Here is a 16,771-nt window from a genome sequence, read left to right as displayed (position 1 = left end):
CACAGCCTCTCACGACCCCCCCACCCCACAGGGGCCAGCCCCTCACGACCCCCTCCACCACACAGGAGCCACCCCCACACAACTCCCCCACCACACAGGAGCCAGCCCCACATGAGCCCCCCACCCCACAGGGGCCAGCCCCACAGCCCCTCATGACCCCCCCCCACCACACAGGAGCCAGCCCCACAGCCTCTCACGACCCCCCCACCCCAAGGGGGCCAGCCCCACATGAGCCCCCCACCCCACCCCACCGGGGCCAGCCCCACAGTCCCTCACGACACCCCCCACCACACAGGAGCCAGCCCCACAGGAGCCCCCCCACACCCCACAGGGGCCAGCCCCACAGAGCTAGCCCCATAGGAGCCAGCCCCACAGCCCCTCACCCCACGTGACCCCCCCCCACCCCACGGGAGCCAGCCCCACGTGATGCCCCCACCTCACAAGAGCCAGCCCCACTGGACTCCCAGCCCCACTGGACCCCCAGCCCCACGGCAGGGAGCCAGCGCTGCCCACAGGGGAAACCCCACTTTATTTACACATCGTGGTCCAACAGTTACACCCGGGGGGTGACAGACCCCCCAGCTCCAGGGGGTCAGACCCCCGCTGAGGGGGGGACATCCCGCTGCTGAGGAGGGGCCCTGCCCATCCCCGTCAGCCCCATGGCGGGGCACAGTGTCCGGCGCTCACGGGGCATGGCCGGCTCGTCCCTCTCGCCGCGGGAGGGGGGACACGGGTGACCCCCGGAGCTCCCCTCCCCACAGCTCACCAGCGGCTGGGTGGCACCCACGGCCTGGGGACGCAGGGGGGGGTGACGCGGGGGACCAGGCCACGGCAGGGTGGCAGGGTTCGACCGGGGTCTCTGGTCTCGGTGCCGGGTCTCCGCGGAGTCACTTCACCACCAGGACGTAGAAAGCCATAAGGACGCAGGACACGGCCACCGCCACGTGCAGGCGGGTGCCGATGACAGCAGCTGCGGGGGCGGGGCACAGCGGGGTGAGGAGAGACCCCCATGTCCCCGTCCCAGACCCCCACGTCCCCCATCTCGGATCAGCCTTGTGTCCCCATCCCAGACCTCCGTGTCCCTGCCCCAGACCCATATCCCTGTCCTGGGTCCCCGTCCCAGACCCTTGTGTCCCCTTGGCCCTGTCCCGGTGCCATCCTGGTCCCCTGTGTCCCTGTCCTGGATCCTCATGTCCCCATGTCCCTGTCCCAGACCCCTATGTCCTTGTACTAGATCCCCGCGTCCCCAGCCCACACCCCCACGCTCCTGTCCCAGATCCCCATGTCCCCATCCCGAACCACCTCCGTGTCCCCATCCCAGACCTCCACGTCCCCCATCCTGGACCCCCCATGTCCTCACCCCAGACTCATGTCCCTGTCCCGGATCCCCACGTCCCCATCCCAGACCATCCCTGTGTCCCCATCACAGACCTTCATGTCCCTGTCCTGGACCCCCATGTCCCGGATCCCCGTGTCCCTGTCCGGGCCCCTGTGTCCCCACAACCTGGACCCCCCGTGTCCCCATCCTGGAGCCCTATGTCCCCCTGTCCCAGACCTGCCATGTCCCCCCCATCCTGGACCCCCCTATCCCAGTCCCAGACCCCCCCGTCCCAGTCCCAGACCCCCCGTGTCCCCCCATCCCAGACTCCCCGTGTCCCCCCATCCTGCACCCCCGTGTCCCAGTCCCAGACCCCTGTGTCCCCCCAGCCTGGACCCCCCGTGTCCCCATCCCGGACCCCCGTGTCCCTGTCTCAGACCCCCCGTGTTCCCCCATCCCGGACGCCCCCGTCCCAGACCCGCCGTGTCCCCCCATCCTGCACCCCCGTGTCCCAGTCCCAGACCCCCGTGACCCCATCCCAGACCCCCCGTGTCCCGCCATCCCAGACTCCCCCGTCCCTGTCCCAGACCCCCCGTGTCCCCCCCATCCTGCATCCCCGTGTCCCAGTCCCAGACCCCTGTGTCCCCCCAACCCGGACCCCCCGTGTCCCATCCCAGACCCCCGTGTCCCTGTCCCAGACCCTCCGTGGCCCCCCATCCCGGATGCCCCCGTCCCAGTCCCAGACCCGCCGTGTCCCCCCATCCCAGACCCCCCGTGTCCCCCCATCCCAAACTCCCCCGTCCCAGTCCCAGACCCCCCGTGTCCCTCCCATCCCGGATCCCTGTGTCCCCCCATCCCAGACCCCCCGTGTCCCCCCATCCCGGATCCCTGTGTCCCCCCATCCCAGACCCCCCGTGTCCCCCCATCCCGGATCCCTGTGTCCCCCCATCCCAGACCCCCCGTGTCCCCCCCCGCCGGCCCCCCCCCCGGCCCCTCTCACCCTTGTAGAAGAGCCCCCAGACGCCGCGTTTCTCGCAGAGCAGCCAGGCGCGCAGCCGCGGCACCTTCCGCAGGTAGGCGCAGGTGCAGACCAGCAGCAGCCCGAACACCAGCAGCCCGTCCAGCGAGTACACTGCGGGGGGGGGGGGGGGCAGCAGTCCGGTGTCAGCCCCCCCAGGGGACCCCCGCCCCCCCCCCTCCCCCCAAGGCCAAGCTTCCCCCCCGCCCCCCAAGAGAGGACGCCAGTCTCCCAGTTCCCCCCCTCCAAAGGGACCCCACTTCCCAGCTTCAGCCCCGAAAAGGGCCCAGAGTGCCCCCCCCCCCACCCCCTGTGCTCCCCCCGCCCCGGGGGGGGCCCCGACCTCCCAGCTCCCCCCCAAAAAGGGGTCCCAGACCTCCTACTTCCCCCCCTCAAAGGGGAACCCCAGCCCCCCAGCTTCAGCCCCCCAAGGACCCAGACTGCCCCCCCCCCCTCAAGGGGGGTTCCAGCCTCCCAGCTCCCCCCCCCCCCCCCAGAGAGGACCCCAGTCTCCCAGATCCTCCCCCCCCCCAAAAAGGGATCCCACTTCCCAGCCGCAAAGGGCCCAGACTCCCCAGTTCCCCCCCCGCCCAAAGGGATTCCAGCCTCTGAGCTGGCCCCCCCAAGGGGTCCCAGACCTCCCAGCTTCGCCCCCCCCCCCCCCCAACCAATAGGACGTCCGGCCCCTCAGCTTTAGCCCCCCCCCACAAAGGACCCAGGCCCCCCAACTCCCCCCAAGATGGGGACCCCATCCTCCCAGCTTCCCCCCCGCCGCCAAGGGGATCCTGGCCTCTGAGCTGACCCCCCCGGGGGTCCCGAACCTCCCAGTTCCCCCCCCAGAAGGGATCCCGGACCTCCTACTTCCCCCCCGTCAAGGGGAACCCCAGCCCCCCAAGGACCGGGACTGCCCCCCCACCAAGGGGGGGTTCCATCCTCCCAGCTTCCCCCCCCCAGGAGAGGATCCCAGTCTCCCAGTTCCCCCCCTCCAAAGGGCCCAGACTCCCTAAGCTCCCTGCCCGCCCCCCCCCAGCGAAGGGGATCCCGGCCTCTGAGCTGCCACCCCCCGCGGGGGGCCCCGACCTCCTACTTCCCCCCCGCCTACGAGGCCACCCCCCTCCCAACCCAAGGGGACCCCAGCCTTCCAGCGCCCCCCCCCTCCAAGGGGGAGCCCGGCCTCTGAGCAGCCCCCCCAGAGAACCCAGACCTCCCATCTCCCCCCCCGCAGGGGGGGTCCCAGGCCTCTGAGCTGCCCCCCCGGGGGGCCCAGATCCCCGAGCCCCCCTCTCCACAAAAGGGACCCGGCCTCCCCCCCCGCCGCCATGGGGTCCCGGACCTCCCAGCTTCCCCCCGCCTCAAAGCGACCCGGCCCCCCAGCCCCCCACGAAAGCATCCCAGACCTCCTAGCTCCCCCCCCCCCCCGCAGAGGACCCCGGCCTTCCAGCGTCGTCCTCCCCCCCCGGGGGCCTCTGAGCTGCCCCCCCCGCAAAAGGGTCTCAGAACTCCGAGCCTCCCCCTCCCCAAACAGACCCGCCGCCAAGGGGTCCCAGACCTCCCAGTCCCCCCCACAAAGGGACCCGGCCCCCCTTCCCCCCCCCCCCCCCCCCCGGCCTCTCCTCTGCCCCCTCGGGCCCTCCCAGCTCCCCCCCGCCCACCGAGGGGCCCGGCCCTCCCCGCTCCCGCCCCGCCTCAGGCCTCCCCGCTCCCCGCCCCGGCTCCCGAGTGACCGTCCCCTCCTCGCCCCGGGGGACCCCGACCGGCCGCTGCCCCCCCCGGCCCCTCACCGTTGGTCATGGCGGCGGCAGCGGCGGCGGCGGGGCCCCCCCACCCCGCGCACTCCCCGGGGCCGCCGCCGCTGCGCAGGCGCGGGGCCGCCGCCGCCAACGCGACACCGGAAGCCGCCAGGCGCCGCCAGTCGCGCGCCGAGGGCGCCAGGCGCGGCCAGCCGACGGCCGAGCCGCCAGGCGGCGAAATCGAACCGGCCGGCGAGAGCAGGAGGCCTCAATCGAGCGCCTATCGGGAGGAGGGGGTAATACCAGTATCGCCCAGTACCAGCCCCACAGCCCCAGTGCACCCACTCCCGCAGTAACCCCCCAATGCTCCCAGTAACTCCCCAGTGCGCCCAGTCCCCCAATAACCCCCAGTCCTCCCAGTAAACCCCCAGTGCACCCAGGCCCCCAGTCCTCCCAGTAGCTCTCCAGTGCGCCCAGTCCCCCGGTAACCCCAGTAACGCCCAGTCCTCCCAGTAACTGCCCAGTGCACCCAGTCCCCCAGTGACCCCCAGTCCTCCCAGTAACTCCCAAGTGCACCCAGTCCCCATCCCAGCTCCCCCAGCACCCACCAGTCCCCCCAGTAACCCAGGGTCCCCCGTATCCCAGTCCCCCCAGTAATCCCCAGTCCCCCCAGTAATCCCCAGTCCCCCAGTAACCCCGTGTGCCTTCCAGTTCCCCCCTGCCGAAGTGGCGTCTGTGACCCCCTGTCTCCCCAGTGACCCCCAGTGCACCCAGTAACCCCTCCCCATAACCCCCAGTGCCCCCAGTCCCCAACCTGGTTTCCCCAGTAACCCCCAACACCCCCAATAACCCCCATAATCCAGTACCCCCAGTGACACCAGTGCCCCCAGCAGACCCCAGTGACACCAGTGTCCCCAGTCACACCAGTGCCCCCAGCAGACCCAGTGCCCCCAGTGCCCCCAGTGACATCAGTGCCCCCAGTGCCCCCAGTCACACCAGTGACACCAGTGCCTCCAGTGACACCAGTGTCCCCAGCAGGCCCCAGTGCCAGCAGTGTCCCCAGTGAAACCAGTGACACCAGTGTCCCCAATCACACCAGTGCCCTCAGCAGACCCAGTGCCCCCAGTGCCCCCAGTGACACCAGTCACACCAGTGACACCAGTGCCTCCAGTGGCACCAGTGTCCTCAGCAGACCCCCAGTGACACCAGTGTCCCCAGTCACACCAGGGACACCAGTGTCTCCAGTGCCCCCAGTGCCCCCAGTGCCCCCCGTGCCACCAGCCTCCCCAGTGAAACCAGTGCCTCCAGTGACACCAGTGTCCCCAGCAGACCCCAGTGACACCAGTGACACCAGTGTCCCCAGTAACACGGGTGACCCCGGCAGACCCAGTGTCCCCAGTGACACCCGTGCCCCAAGCCACGGGGTGGGTGCCACCAGCCCTGCGCAGGACACGTGTCACCGTCCCTTAGGCCCATCAGGGCTAATCCCGGGGCTTAATGGCTTTTGCTGGTGGGAACGAGGCCGCTGTCCCTGTCACCGTCACCGTCACCGCTGGAGCACACGGGGCCACCAGCCGGGCTGGGGGAGCCGGCACCCGGCCCCTCTCCCTGCGTCCCTGGCCCCCCAGGGCGCGGGGACAAGGACCGCCGGCAGCGGGGACATGGGGCTGGCGCAGAGCAAGAGGGTGAGTGGTGGCAGGTGGCTGGGACGCCCCGGGGGGACAGGGACACCCCCGAGCCCTGGGCTGGGTCCCCCATCTCCTGTGCTGGGGGCAGGAGGGGACAAGAGGGGACACCCCGAGACACATCCCCAGGTAAATGGCTGGCTGTCCCCATGCCATCCCCGGCGTTCAGCCCGGGGACAGCCCCCCCCCCGCCATCCTTAGGTTCCAGAGTTAACGTGAAAATATCCATTGTCCTCTCCCTCCCTTGCACCCGGCGGGAGGGACACCGGGGGGGTGACGCGGTCCCCGCGGGGGACAGCCGTGGAGGGAGAGAGGATGCCCAACCCCGGAGGATCCATGGCTGTGCCCCCTCCGGTGCTGGGGACGATGGGGGGGACAAGCAGGGACCTGGCGGTGTCTCCCGCTGTGTCCCCGGCTCGGGGAGGACCCGGAGCCAGGGACCGGCCGCGTGTCCCTCTCTGACCCCGCTCTTTGCCCTTGCCAGGGTGACAACAAAGCCCCGAGGAGCAGCGCGGTGCCGGGTGGGTGCTGCTGGGGCTGCTGTGGGACCCAGGGGAATGGGGACCCTGTGGGCGAGGGGGACCTGGGGGGGGTGATGGAGAACCCTGGGGTGATGGGGACCTGGGGGGCAATGGGGGCACCAGGGACAATGGGGGCACCAGGGACAATGGGGACCCGAGGGGTGATGGGAACCTGGGAGGTGATGGAGACCCCAGGGACAATGGGGACCCTGGAGGTGATGAGGACCCCAGGGGTGATGGGGTTGTTGGGGAGTGATGGGGACCTGGGGGGTGATGGGGACCTGGGAGGTGATGGCGATGTGGGGGGTGATGGGGACCCCAGAGGTGATGGCGATGTGGGGGGTGATGGGAACCTGGGGCGCGATGGGGACCTGGGGCACAATGGGAGCACCAGGGACAATGGGGACCTGGGGAGTGATGGAAACTCCAGGGGTGACAGGGGACGATGGGACGATGGGGACCTGGAGGGTGACGGGGACGTGGGGGTGATGGGGACCTGTGGGGCAACGGGGGCACCAGGGACAACTGGGACCCTGGAGGTGATGGGGACCCCAGGGAGTAACGGGGACCCTGAGGGATGCTGGACACTCCAGGGGTGACGGGGACCCCAGGGACAACGGGGACCCCAGGGGACAATGGGAACCTCGAGGGTGATGGGCACCCAACGGGTGGTGGGGACATCAGGGACAATGAGGACCTCAAGGGACGATGGGGACCGCAGGGGTTGATGGAGGCCTCAAGGAGCGATGGGAGGACATGGGGACCGTAGGGTGGCCTGGGGGTAGGGACAGGGACATTGGACACAGGGATCCTGGAGGGTGCCAGGTGCTGGGGGACAGCATGTGGGGCCACAAGCACCAAGACCCCCAGGGTTGGGGGACACGGGGGCCGGTGTCCAGGATCTCCGCCTGTGGTGGCACGTGGTCCTGGCGAGGGAGGCGGGCAGGGTCACCCCGTCCCCTGGTGACCCTGTCCCAGGGTTGTCCCATCCCTCGTGGTCACACCATGCCCCAATGACCCCGTCCCCTGGTGACACTCTCCCACCGGTGACCACAGCCGTCCTGGTGACCCTATCCCATGGTGACCCATGCTCCTGGTGACCCCATGCCTTTAGTGATACCATGCCTCTGGTGACCCCATCCCATGGTGACCCCATGCCCCTGGTGACCCCCGCTACTCCTCCAGAGGGTGACGGGAACGGTGTCCTCTCCCCGGACATGGCCACCGATGGCCACGAGGGCCTCATCCAGCCCAGGAAGGTGCCAAACCCAATGCGGGAGTCCCGGACCCACCGGGAGATGCACCGGGAGCTGCTCTTCAGCCACAGCAGGTGAACGGGGACGGGACATGAGGCATGGGGATGGGACGGTTCCCAGGTTGGGTGGCCAGGCGGGGGTGGCCCTCTTGACGTCTGTCTGTCTCTCCCCACAGGGGGCTCCTCCCCCGGCACAGGGCCGAGCTCCCGCAGGTGCTGGAGAGCCGGCGGCTGAGGCAGCTGAGGGAGGAGCTGCAGGGACCCCCCTCCGACCTGGAGCAGCAGCTGAGGAAACGCCACCAGAGGCTTGAGGAGGTCTGTGCCGTCCCTCTGTCCCCCATCTGTCTGTCCCAGCCCTCCATCCCTCCATCCAGCCCAGCCCTCCTGCCTTCACCTCACTGTTCTCCATCCATCCATCCATCCATCCATCCATCCATCCTTCCATCCATCCATCCATCCATCCATCCTTCCATCCATCCATCCATTCTCCTATCTGTCCTTCCTTCCATCCATCCATCCATCCATCCATCCTTCCATCCATCCATCCATTCTCCCATCCATCCATCCATCCATCCATCCATCCATCCATCCATCCGTCCGTCCACCCACCCGTCCATCCATCCGTCCATCCATCCATCCATCCATCCATCCATCCATCCATCCATCCATCCATCTATGCATCCATCCGTCCATCCATTCTCCTATCCATCCATCCGTCCATGCATTCATCCACTTGTGCCACCATCCATCCATCCGTCCATCCATCCTCCTATTCATCCTTCCTGCCATCCATCCTTCCTTCCTTCCATGCATCCATCCATCCATCCATCCATCCACCCACCCACCCGTCCATCCATCCATCCATTCTCCCATCCATCCATCCATCCATCCATCCATCCATCCATCCATCCATCCGTCCACCCACCCATCCATCTGTCCATCCATCCGTCCATCCATCTACCCGTCCATCCATCCTTCCATCCATCCATTCTTCCATCCATCCATCCATCCATCCATCTATGCATCCATCCGTCCATCCATTCTCCTATCCATCCATCCATCCATCCATCCATCCATCCATCCATCCATCCATCCATCCATCCATTCTCCTATCCATCCATCCATCCATGCATTCATCCACTTGTGCCACCATCCATCCATCCATCCATCCATCCATCCATCCATCCATCCATCCATCCCTTCCTCCCTTCAGGGATGCACATGTCCATCCATCCACCATCCATGTATCCATCCATCCATCCATCTATATGTCCTTCCATCCCTCCATCCGTCCATCCATCTGTCCCTGCAACCATCCACCCACCCACTCACCCAACCCTGCTTCAGCCCCCCCATCCATTCCTTGTTGCTCACAGATCTGGGGGGTGGCTGAGGGAGGCCACACCATGGGGACAGTTGGGAGAGGCCACACCATGGGGACAGGTGAGAGAGGACAGGGCCCGGGGGCAGTTGGGTGATGGCTGGGCTGTTGGGGCAGTTGGGTTGAGGAAAGGCCAGGGGAGGCTGGACTTGGGGGGTGGCCGAGGGAGGCTGTGTTGGAGGGATGGGTCAAGGTCATGATGGATGGATGGATGGATGGGCGGATAGGAGTATGGATGGATGGATGGATGGATGGATGGATGGATGGATGGATGGATGGATGGACGGATGGACAGACAGGTGGGTGGGTGGGTGGATGGAAGGATGGATGGATGGATGGATGGATGGATGGATGGATGGATGGATGGATGGATGGATGGATGGGAGAATGGTCAAGGGCCTGATGGAGGCTGGATTGATGGAACACCCCGGCCAGGAGATGGCCAGATCATGGGAATGGCTGATGGAGCCCAGGTTGATGGGACACCCAGGCCAGGAGATGGTTGGGTTGTGGGGACGGCTGATGGACCGTAGCTTGATGGGACACCCAGGCCAGGAGATGGTTGGGTCGTGGGGACGGCTGGTGGAGCGTGGCTTGATGGGACGCCCAGGTCAGGAGATGGTTGGGTCGTGGGGATGGTTGATGGAGCCCACGTTGATGGGACGCCCAGGCCAGGAGATGGTTGGGTCGTGGGGATGGTTGATGGAGCCCACGTTGATGGGACGCCCAGGTCAGGAGATGGTTGGGTCGTGGGGATGGTTGATGGAGCGTAGCTTGATGGGACACCCAGGCCAGGAGATGGCCGTGTCAGGGGGGTGGCTGAGGGGCGCCAGACCAGGACCCATGGTCGCCCCTCCTGGTCCTCACCCGCCGCAGCATGAGCGGGAGGCGGCAGCGGGGCCGGACGCAGCCCCTCGCCCCGAGTTCCTGCTGGTTCGGGACAGCCTGAGGAAGATGAAGCTGGCGGAGCCGGGTGCCCGACAGACCTGAGCGGGAGCCGGGGCCCCCCGACACATCCCGACGTTGGCACCGGCGCCGTCATTCTGGGAGAGCTCGTGGTCGGGGGTGGCCGCGGGTACCGCCGCCTCCGTGGCCCCACGACGGTGAGAACCAACGTGCCCGGGGTTGGAATGAGCTGGCAGAGCCCTGGGCAACGTCGGGGGTGGCGCGGGGACGCGGCGGGCAACGGTCTCACCCCGACCTGCACCTGTTCCGGCTGGAAACCACTACAAAAATATAAGAAAATCAAGGTTTTTTTTTTTTTTTTTTCATCTGGGTTTTCTTGATGCAAATGCGCCAGGGGACAGGGACGGGGACGGGGACGGGGACGGGGTGGCGTTGGCTTGGGTTGAGGGGGGGGCGCGGCGAGGACGGAGGGCGGCCACGGTGGGAGAGCCGCGGGACGGGCTGGTGGCCGGTGGCTCGGTTCGGTGCCGGTCCCACCGGCCCAAATGCCGGTTGGTGTCCGCCCAAGGCCTTCAGCCATCACCTCCAGCCTTCCTCCCCCGCCCCGCTCTTCCTCTTTCCCCCCTCCTTTTTTTTTTATTATTATTTTTTTTTTTTGGAGGTGGGGGGTGGGGGGGTGGGTGTTTCTTTCTTCTCGTCGCGTTTTGATTTTTTTGGTTTTTTATTGGTTTTTTTTTTTTCCTGTTTCCAAAATTAAACGCGCCTCCCCTCCTGCCCCTTCCACCCCCCCCCCCAGCCCTTGCCCCGTTGGGGAAAGGAAGTGCGAGAGGCTGTTTTTGAGCAAAAACTCAGATCAACAACCCAACCGCCGGGCGCGGCCAGCACCGCCCCGGCCACCGAGGAGGGCGCCCGGCCACCGCCATGGCCCCCGAGGAGCTCGCCGCCTCGGCCGACTACGATTACCCACCGGTGACCAACGCGACGGGGAACGGGGAGGTCTTCTCCCGGTGGGAGGTCTTCTTCACCACCGTCTTCATCCCCGTCCTCTACTCCTTCATCTTCCTCCTGGGCCTGGCGGGGAACCTCTTCGTCATCGCGCTGATGGCCAAGAAGAGGCGGGGCCAGAGGGCGGTGGACACCTTCGTGCTGAACCTGGCGGTGGCCGATGTCATCTTCGTCTGCACCTTGCCCTTCTGGGTGGCGGCGGGGGCGCGGGGCAACCGCTGGCCGCTGGGCGAGGGGCTCTGCAAGGCCAGCAGCTACGCCATCGCCGTCAACCGCTGCTCCAGCATCCTCTTCCTCACCGCCCTCAGCGTGGAGCGTTACCTGGTCATCAGGAAGGTGCTGGACACCAAGAGGACGGGTTCCCAGCGGCATGTCCGCCTCACCTGCGGCTTCATCTGGGCGACGTCCCTCCTCTTGGGCGTCCCGGCCCTGCTGTACCGGCGGTTGGACGGGGACGACTGCTGGGATGAAGACGGAGAGGACTTCAGCCTGGCCATGGTCTTCCTCACCTTCCTCCTGCCCTTGGGGGTCATCTCCTTCTGCTACTGCTCCATCTACTGCCACCTCCAGCGCCACGTCCGGCTGGGCAGGGGCGTCCGGCGTTCCCACCGCGCCATCGTCACCATCGTGGCAGCCTTCCTCTGCTCCTGGTTGCCCCTCAACGCCTGCAAGGTCCTGCTCTTCTTCCTCGCCAAGGGGACGCTGGCCCTGTCCCAGGGGCAGGAGGTGGCCCTGCGCTGGGTGGTGGCCGCCAGCACCTGCCTGGCCTTCGTTAACAGCTGCGTCAACCCCCTCGTCTACGCCCTGATGGACGGGCGCTGCCGGCCCCGATGTCCCCTGGGTCCCCGTTCCTCGGGGACGGCTCCCGGCGTGGCCGTCACCTCCTCCACCACCGACTCCAGCCTCGGTGGCCGGATCCGGACCAAGCCCCCCCCCGCCCCCGGCGCAGGGCCCAGCTCCGGCCGGCACCGGGGGTCCCGCGGGGCCACCCCGGGGTGAGTGTGTGTCCCCCCCCCACCTCCTCCTCCACCCCAGCGTCCCCGAGGCGCCACCGACGACGTCCCTGCCGACCACCCGGGATCAGCCCCCCCCCACCCGGCCCCAGCGCCCCCCCCCCCCCCCCCCCCCCCAAAATCCTCATTCCTTCAGGAGCAGGAACCTGGTTTTAATCCCGATTTAAACCCAATTAATACAAATTTACCTGGATCACTAATGATATATTTTAGTCTTCGAGCTGTTTTTACCCCCCCGGGGCGGGGGGGGGGGGGGGGGATTTGGGGGGGGGGGGACGGGACAACTCGGTGCCACCAGCTCTGCCCGACGTGGGGACACGCTGAGAAAAAAAAACCCGACTTTTTCCTCCGAATCCTCCTCTTTCCTCCAAATCCTCCTTTGATTTTCCGAACCCGCTATTTTTCGGCGCGGCCGGGGGTTCCTGCGCCCCCCCCCCCCCCCGCCCCCCCGACCTCATGCTGCCGGGCGAGGGGTGGCCGTGGGGTGTCCCGTCCGTCCCCCCCCCCCCCCCAAGACCGTGGAGGGACTCGGGGACGTTGGGAAGCTGCGGGTGGCGGGGACGGTGGCGGGGAGTTTGTGGAGGTGCAGGGCTGCTGCCTGCTCCCTGCCTGCTCCCTGCCTGCTCCCTGCCTGCGTCTCCCCTGCCTGCTCCCTGCCCGCATCCCCTGCCTGCACCCTGCCTGCTCCCTGCCTGCATCTACCCTCCCTACTCCCTGCCTGCTCCCTGCCTGCGTCTCCCCTGCCTGCGTCTCCCCTGCCTACTCCCTGCCTGCATTCTGCCTGCTCCCTGCCTGCGTCTCCCCTGCCTGCTCCCTGCCTGCATCGCCTGCCTACTCCCTGCCTGCTCCCTGCCTGCTCCCTGCCTGCATCTCCCCTCCCTACTCCCTGCCTGCACCCTGCCTGCTCCCTGCCTGCGTCTCCCCTGCCTGCTCCCTGCCTGCATCTCCCCTGCCTTCTCCCTGCCTGCATCCCCTGCCTACTCCCTGCCTGCGTCTCCCCTGCCTGCACCCTGCCTGCATTCTGCCTGCTCCCTGCCTGCATCTCCCTGCCTACTCCCTGCCTGCGTCTCCCCTGCCTGCACCCTGCCTGCATTCTGCCTGCTCCCTGCCTGCATCTCCCTGCCTGCTCCCTGCCTGCTCCCTGCCTGCATCTCCCCTGCCTGCACCCTGCCTGCATTCTGCCTGCTCCCTGCCTGCACCCTGCCTGCGTCTCCCCTGCCTACTCCCTGCCTGCTCCCTCCTGCCTGCACCCTGCCTGCAACCTGCCTGCACCTCCCCTGCCTGCACCCCCTTTCCTGCACCCTGCCTGCTCCTCTCCTCCCTGTTCCCTGCCTGCTCCCTGCCTGCTCCTCTCCTGCCTGCAGCCCTTGCCTGCACCTCTCCTGGCTGTACCTCTACTTCCACCCTGCCTGCACCCCTGCCTGCATCTCACCTGCCTGCACCCCTGGCCTGCACCTGCCCTGCTTGCACCTCTTCCTGCCTGCACCCTGCCTGCTCCCTGCCAGCACCTCCCCGCTCCCTGCCTGCACCTCTCCTGCCTGCTCCCTGCCTTCTCCCTGCCTGCACGTCTCCAACCTGTTTACTGCCTGCTCCCTGCCTGCACCTCCCCTGCCTGCACCCTGCCTGCACCCTGCCTGCACCCTGCCTACTCCTCCCCTCCCTGCACCCTGCCTGCACTCTGCCTGCACCTCCCCTGCCTGCACGCTGCCTGCACCCTCCTTCCTGCATGCTGCCTGCACTCTGCCAGCTCCTCTCCTGCCTGCTCCCTGCCTGCACATCTCCAGCCTGTTTTCTGCCTGCTCCCTGCCTGCACCTCCCCTGCCTGCATGCTGCCTGCACCCTGCCTGCACTCTGCCGGCTCCTCTCTTGCCTGCTCCCTGCCTGCTCCCTGCCTGCACCCTGCCTGCACCTGCCTTGCTCGCAGCTCTCCCTGCCTGCTCCCTGCCCCTCTCCCTGCCTGCACCCCCACTTGCAGCCTGCCTGCATCTCCCCTGCCTGCATCTCCCCCTGGCCCTGCACCTCTCCTGCCTGCACCCTGCCTGCTCCCTGCCTGCACCCTGCCCTCCTGTCCCCGCGGGCCCCCGTGGGATGGTGCCGGGGCTGAGACACACTTTCCCCTCCCCTGCCCCGCGCCGGCAGCGCAGGATGTGGCCGACTCGCCTGCGCCAGCCGCCATGATTCATCCCACACCCAACCGGCGCCCGCGGCCGCGCCGTTCCCACGGCCTGGCACGGCCCTGGCACTGCCCCTCATCGTCCCCTCCTGCCTGGGGACGGGGACAGGACAGGCTGCCTTGGCTCCCGGCGGGTCCCTGCTCCGGGGAAGGGATGGTGGTGGCAGCGCCAGGGCAGCACCGTCACCCTCCCCCTGCCCGCTCTGCCCGGCTCGGTCTCTGCCTGCCACCGGCCTCCTGGGGACGTCCTGCTGCCACGGGCCGTGGCGCGGATGGGGACGGTGTCCCCGCGCTCGTTCTGTGCCCATGTGGCACCAGGGATGGAGCCTCCACCCGGCACCGTGCCGTGCTGTGCCAGGCAGTGCCAGGCAGTGCCGTGCTGTGCCGTGTCAACTGGCACCGCGTCGTGCCATACTGTGCCATGCCACCCTGTACCGTGCTGTACTGTGACATCCCATGCCGTCTCCTGCCATGCCATCCCATCCTATACCACACCATACCAAGCCATGCCATGTCATACCATGCCATGCCATGCCATACCATACCATGCCATGCCACACCATCGCACGTATACCTTGCCATACCGTACCATCCCATCCCAGCCCATCCCATGCTGTGCCATGTCATGCCATGCCATCACATCCCATTCCATCCCAGCCCATACCATACCATAACCATTTCATTCCATCCCACACCATCCCATCCCATCCCATCCCATCCCTTACCATAACCATCCCATCCCGTACCGTCCCATCCCATCCCATGCCATACCCTACCATAACCATGCCATGCCATGCCATCCTATCCCATCCCATCCCATCCCATACTGTACCATAACCATACCATGCCATTCCGTCCCATCCCGTCCCATGCCATCCCATAACCATCCCATCCCATCCCACACCATAACCATCCCGTCCCATGCCATCCCATAACCACCCCATGCGATCACATCCCATCCCATCCCCATACCATAAGTATACCCTGCCATAGTGTCCCGTCCCATCCCATCCCATCCCATGCCATACTGTACCATAACCATCCCATGCCATGCCATGCCATGCCATCCCATGCCATCCCATACCATACCGTACCATATTGTACCATACATCCCATCCCATCCCACACCATGCCATGTCATGCCATCCCATCCCATGCCATGCCATGCCATGCCATCCCGCGCTATGCCATCCCATGCCATACCGTCCTGTCCCGTCCCATCCCATCCCATGCTATGCCATCCCATGCCATACCTTCCCATCCCATCCCATCCCATCCCATCTCATACTGTCCCATCCCATCCCATCCCATAACCATACCATGCCATACTGTCCCATCCCGTCCCATGCCATGCCATGCCATCCCATCCCATCCTATGCCATCCCATCCCATCCCCATACTATAAGTGTACCCTGCCATACCGTCCCATCCTATCCCATCCCATCCCATCCCATGCCATGCCATACCATAACCATCCCATGCCATGCCATGCCATCCCGTGCCATCCCATGCCATGCCATACCATACCATACCGTACCATATTGTACCATACATCCCATCCCGTGCCATGCCATCCCGCGCTATGCCATCCCATCCCATCCCATCCCATCCCATCCCATCCCATCCCATCCCATGCCATCCCATACCATACCATACCGTACCATACTCTACCATACATTCCATCCCATCCCATCCCATCCCACACCATGCCATGCCATCCCATCCTGTGCCGTGCCATGCCATCCCACGCTATGCCATCCCATGCCATACCGTCCCATACCGTCCCATCCCATCCCATCCCATCCCACACCATGCCATGCCATCCCATCCCGTGCCGTGCCATGCCATCCCACGCTATGCCATCCCATCTCATCCCATCCCATCCCACGCCATCCCACGCCATCCCACACAACACCGCCCCACAGCACGGCACCCCGCGCCCCAGCGCCCGGCCCTTTGCCCCCACCGCACCCACGGCGGTGCCGCGCGGTGCCGTGTCCGTGTCCGTGTCCCCGTCCCCGGCGGTGGCGGGCGAGGCCGCGGCGCGTGGGGCGTTGCGGGGCTGGCGGTGGCCGGGAAGGTGTTGCTCACCCGCTCCTCCCCTCCGCCTCAAGTCACAACACGTCCCCGTGGCCCGGGCGCAGCAAGAAGCCGGCAGCGGCGGCGAGCGCCCAGGTAAGGCATCGCCCCCCAGCGCTGCCCCCCCCGCCCCCCCACCCCCCGGCCCCCCGCGCCCTACCTCAGTTTCCCCAACCCACCCTGCGTCCCAACAGGGGGGGAAACTGAGGCACGGCAGGGGGGGGTGGCGGGGGGGGAAGCCATACAAAACCAACCTCAGCGACCCCCCCTGCCCTGCTCCCACCCGTTTCCCCCCCTCCCCTGGCTAAAATAGAGCAGGGGGGGGGTGTCGGGGTGCTGGAGGGAACCTTTTTCCCACGGCCGCCCCCACCCCGGCGGCCGCCTCCAGCCCAGACGGAAAAGAAATCAAAACTGGGAGAGGCGCCCAGCGAAACCGGCCGGGGCGGGAGGGTGCAGGCCCCCTCCCCGCCCCCCCCCACACCGGGCCGCACCCCGACCACCTTTGCCCCCGGGATGGGTCTCATCCAGGTTCCCGGCTGCCGGGCACGTGTTTGCGCACCTTTGTTTATCGTAGGACCTACAAGAAGGCAGGCAAAGCAAACACGGCCTCGCCTGCCTTCCTCCCCTCTCCCCTGCCCCGCCGCCATCGCCGGAGCCATCGTCGGCCGCCCAGGAGGACGCGGGGCG

General features: G+C 67.0%; 3 protein-coding genes across 3 annotated transcripts; 2 read left to right on the top strand and 1 right to left on the bottom strand.

The window, feature by feature from the left end:
* Nucleotides 1-512: 512 nt before the first annotated feature.
* On the bottom strand, nucleotides 513-4,262 carry TMEM167B (transmembrane protein 167B). Its single transcript, XM_074564509.1, has 3 exons — nucleotides 4,118-4,262; nucleotides 2,319-2,450; nucleotides 513-970 (listed from the first exon to the last, which is right to left on the bottom strand). Exons 1-3 carry the CDS (start codon nucleotides 4,125-4,127, stop codon nucleotides 888-890), a joined length of 225 nt encoding a protein of 74 aa, XP_074420610.1. The 5' UTR covers nucleotides 4,128-4,262; the 3' UTR covers nucleotides 513-887.
* A 1,327-nt stretch (nucleotides 4,263-5,589) lies between these two features.
* Nucleotides 5,590-10,734, top strand: LOC141733725 (protein FAM107B-like). The gene is made up of 5 exons (XM_074564508.1): nucleotides 5,590-5,751; nucleotides 6,236-6,272; nucleotides 7,458-7,602; nucleotides 7,704-7,842; nucleotides 9,785-10,734. Exons 1-5 carry the CDS (start codon nucleotides 5,728-5,730, stop codon nucleotides 9,896-9,898), a joined length of 459 nt encoding a protein of 152 aa, XP_074420609.1. The 5' UTR covers nucleotides 5,590-5,727; the 3' UTR covers nucleotides 9,899-10,734.
* GPR25 (G protein-coupled receptor 25) lies at nucleotides 10,029-11,818 on the top strand. Its single transcript, XM_074564507.1, has 2 exons — nucleotides 10,029-10,158; nucleotides 10,611-11,818. Exon 2 carries the CDS (start codon nucleotides 10,736-10,738, stop codon nucleotides 11,816-11,818), a length of 1,083 nt encoding a protein of 360 aa, XP_074420608.1. The 5' UTR covers nucleotides 10,029-10,158; nucleotides 10,611-10,735.
* The last annotated feature ends 4,953 nt before the right edge of the window (nucleotides 11,819-16,771 follow it).

Source organism: Larus michahellis, chromosome 21 (genome assembly GCF_964199755.1).
Source record: "Larus michahellis chromosome 21, bLarMic1.1, whole genome shotgun sequence".
NCBI lineage: Eukaryota > Metazoa > Chordata > Aves > Charadriiformes > Laridae > Larus > Larus michahellis.
The sequence above is the reverse complement of the archived record's forward strand: the minus strand, read 5'-3'. Positions and strand labels throughout refer to the sequence as shown.

What these genes read in the sequence shown, in the direction of transcription:
- TMEM167B (XM_074564509.1), bottom strand. An exon ending in CTGGGGGCTCTTCTACAAGG is followed by an intron (nt 971 to 2,318) that starts GTGAGAGGGGCC and finishes CCGCCCCCGCAG; the next exon opens with CTGCTGTCATCGGCACCCGC.
- GPR25 (XM_074564507.1), top strand. Translation starts at nt 10,736, where the DNA reads ATGGCCCCCGAGGAGCTCGCCGCCTCGGCCGACTACGATTACCCACCG.
- LOC141733725 (XM_074564508.1), top strand. Translation starts at nt 5,728, where the DNA reads ATGGGGCTGGCGCAGAGCAAGAGG. An exon ending in GGCTGGCGCAGAGCAAGAGG is followed by an intron (nt 5,752 to 6,235) that starts GTGAGTGGTGGC and finishes TGCCCTTGCCAG; the next exon opens with GGTGACAACAAAGCCCCGAG. An exon ending in CTGCTCTTCAGCCACAGCAG is followed by an intron (nt 7,603 to 7,703) that starts GTGAACGGGGAC and finishes CTCTCCCCACAG; the next exon opens with GGGGCTCCTCCCCCGGCACA.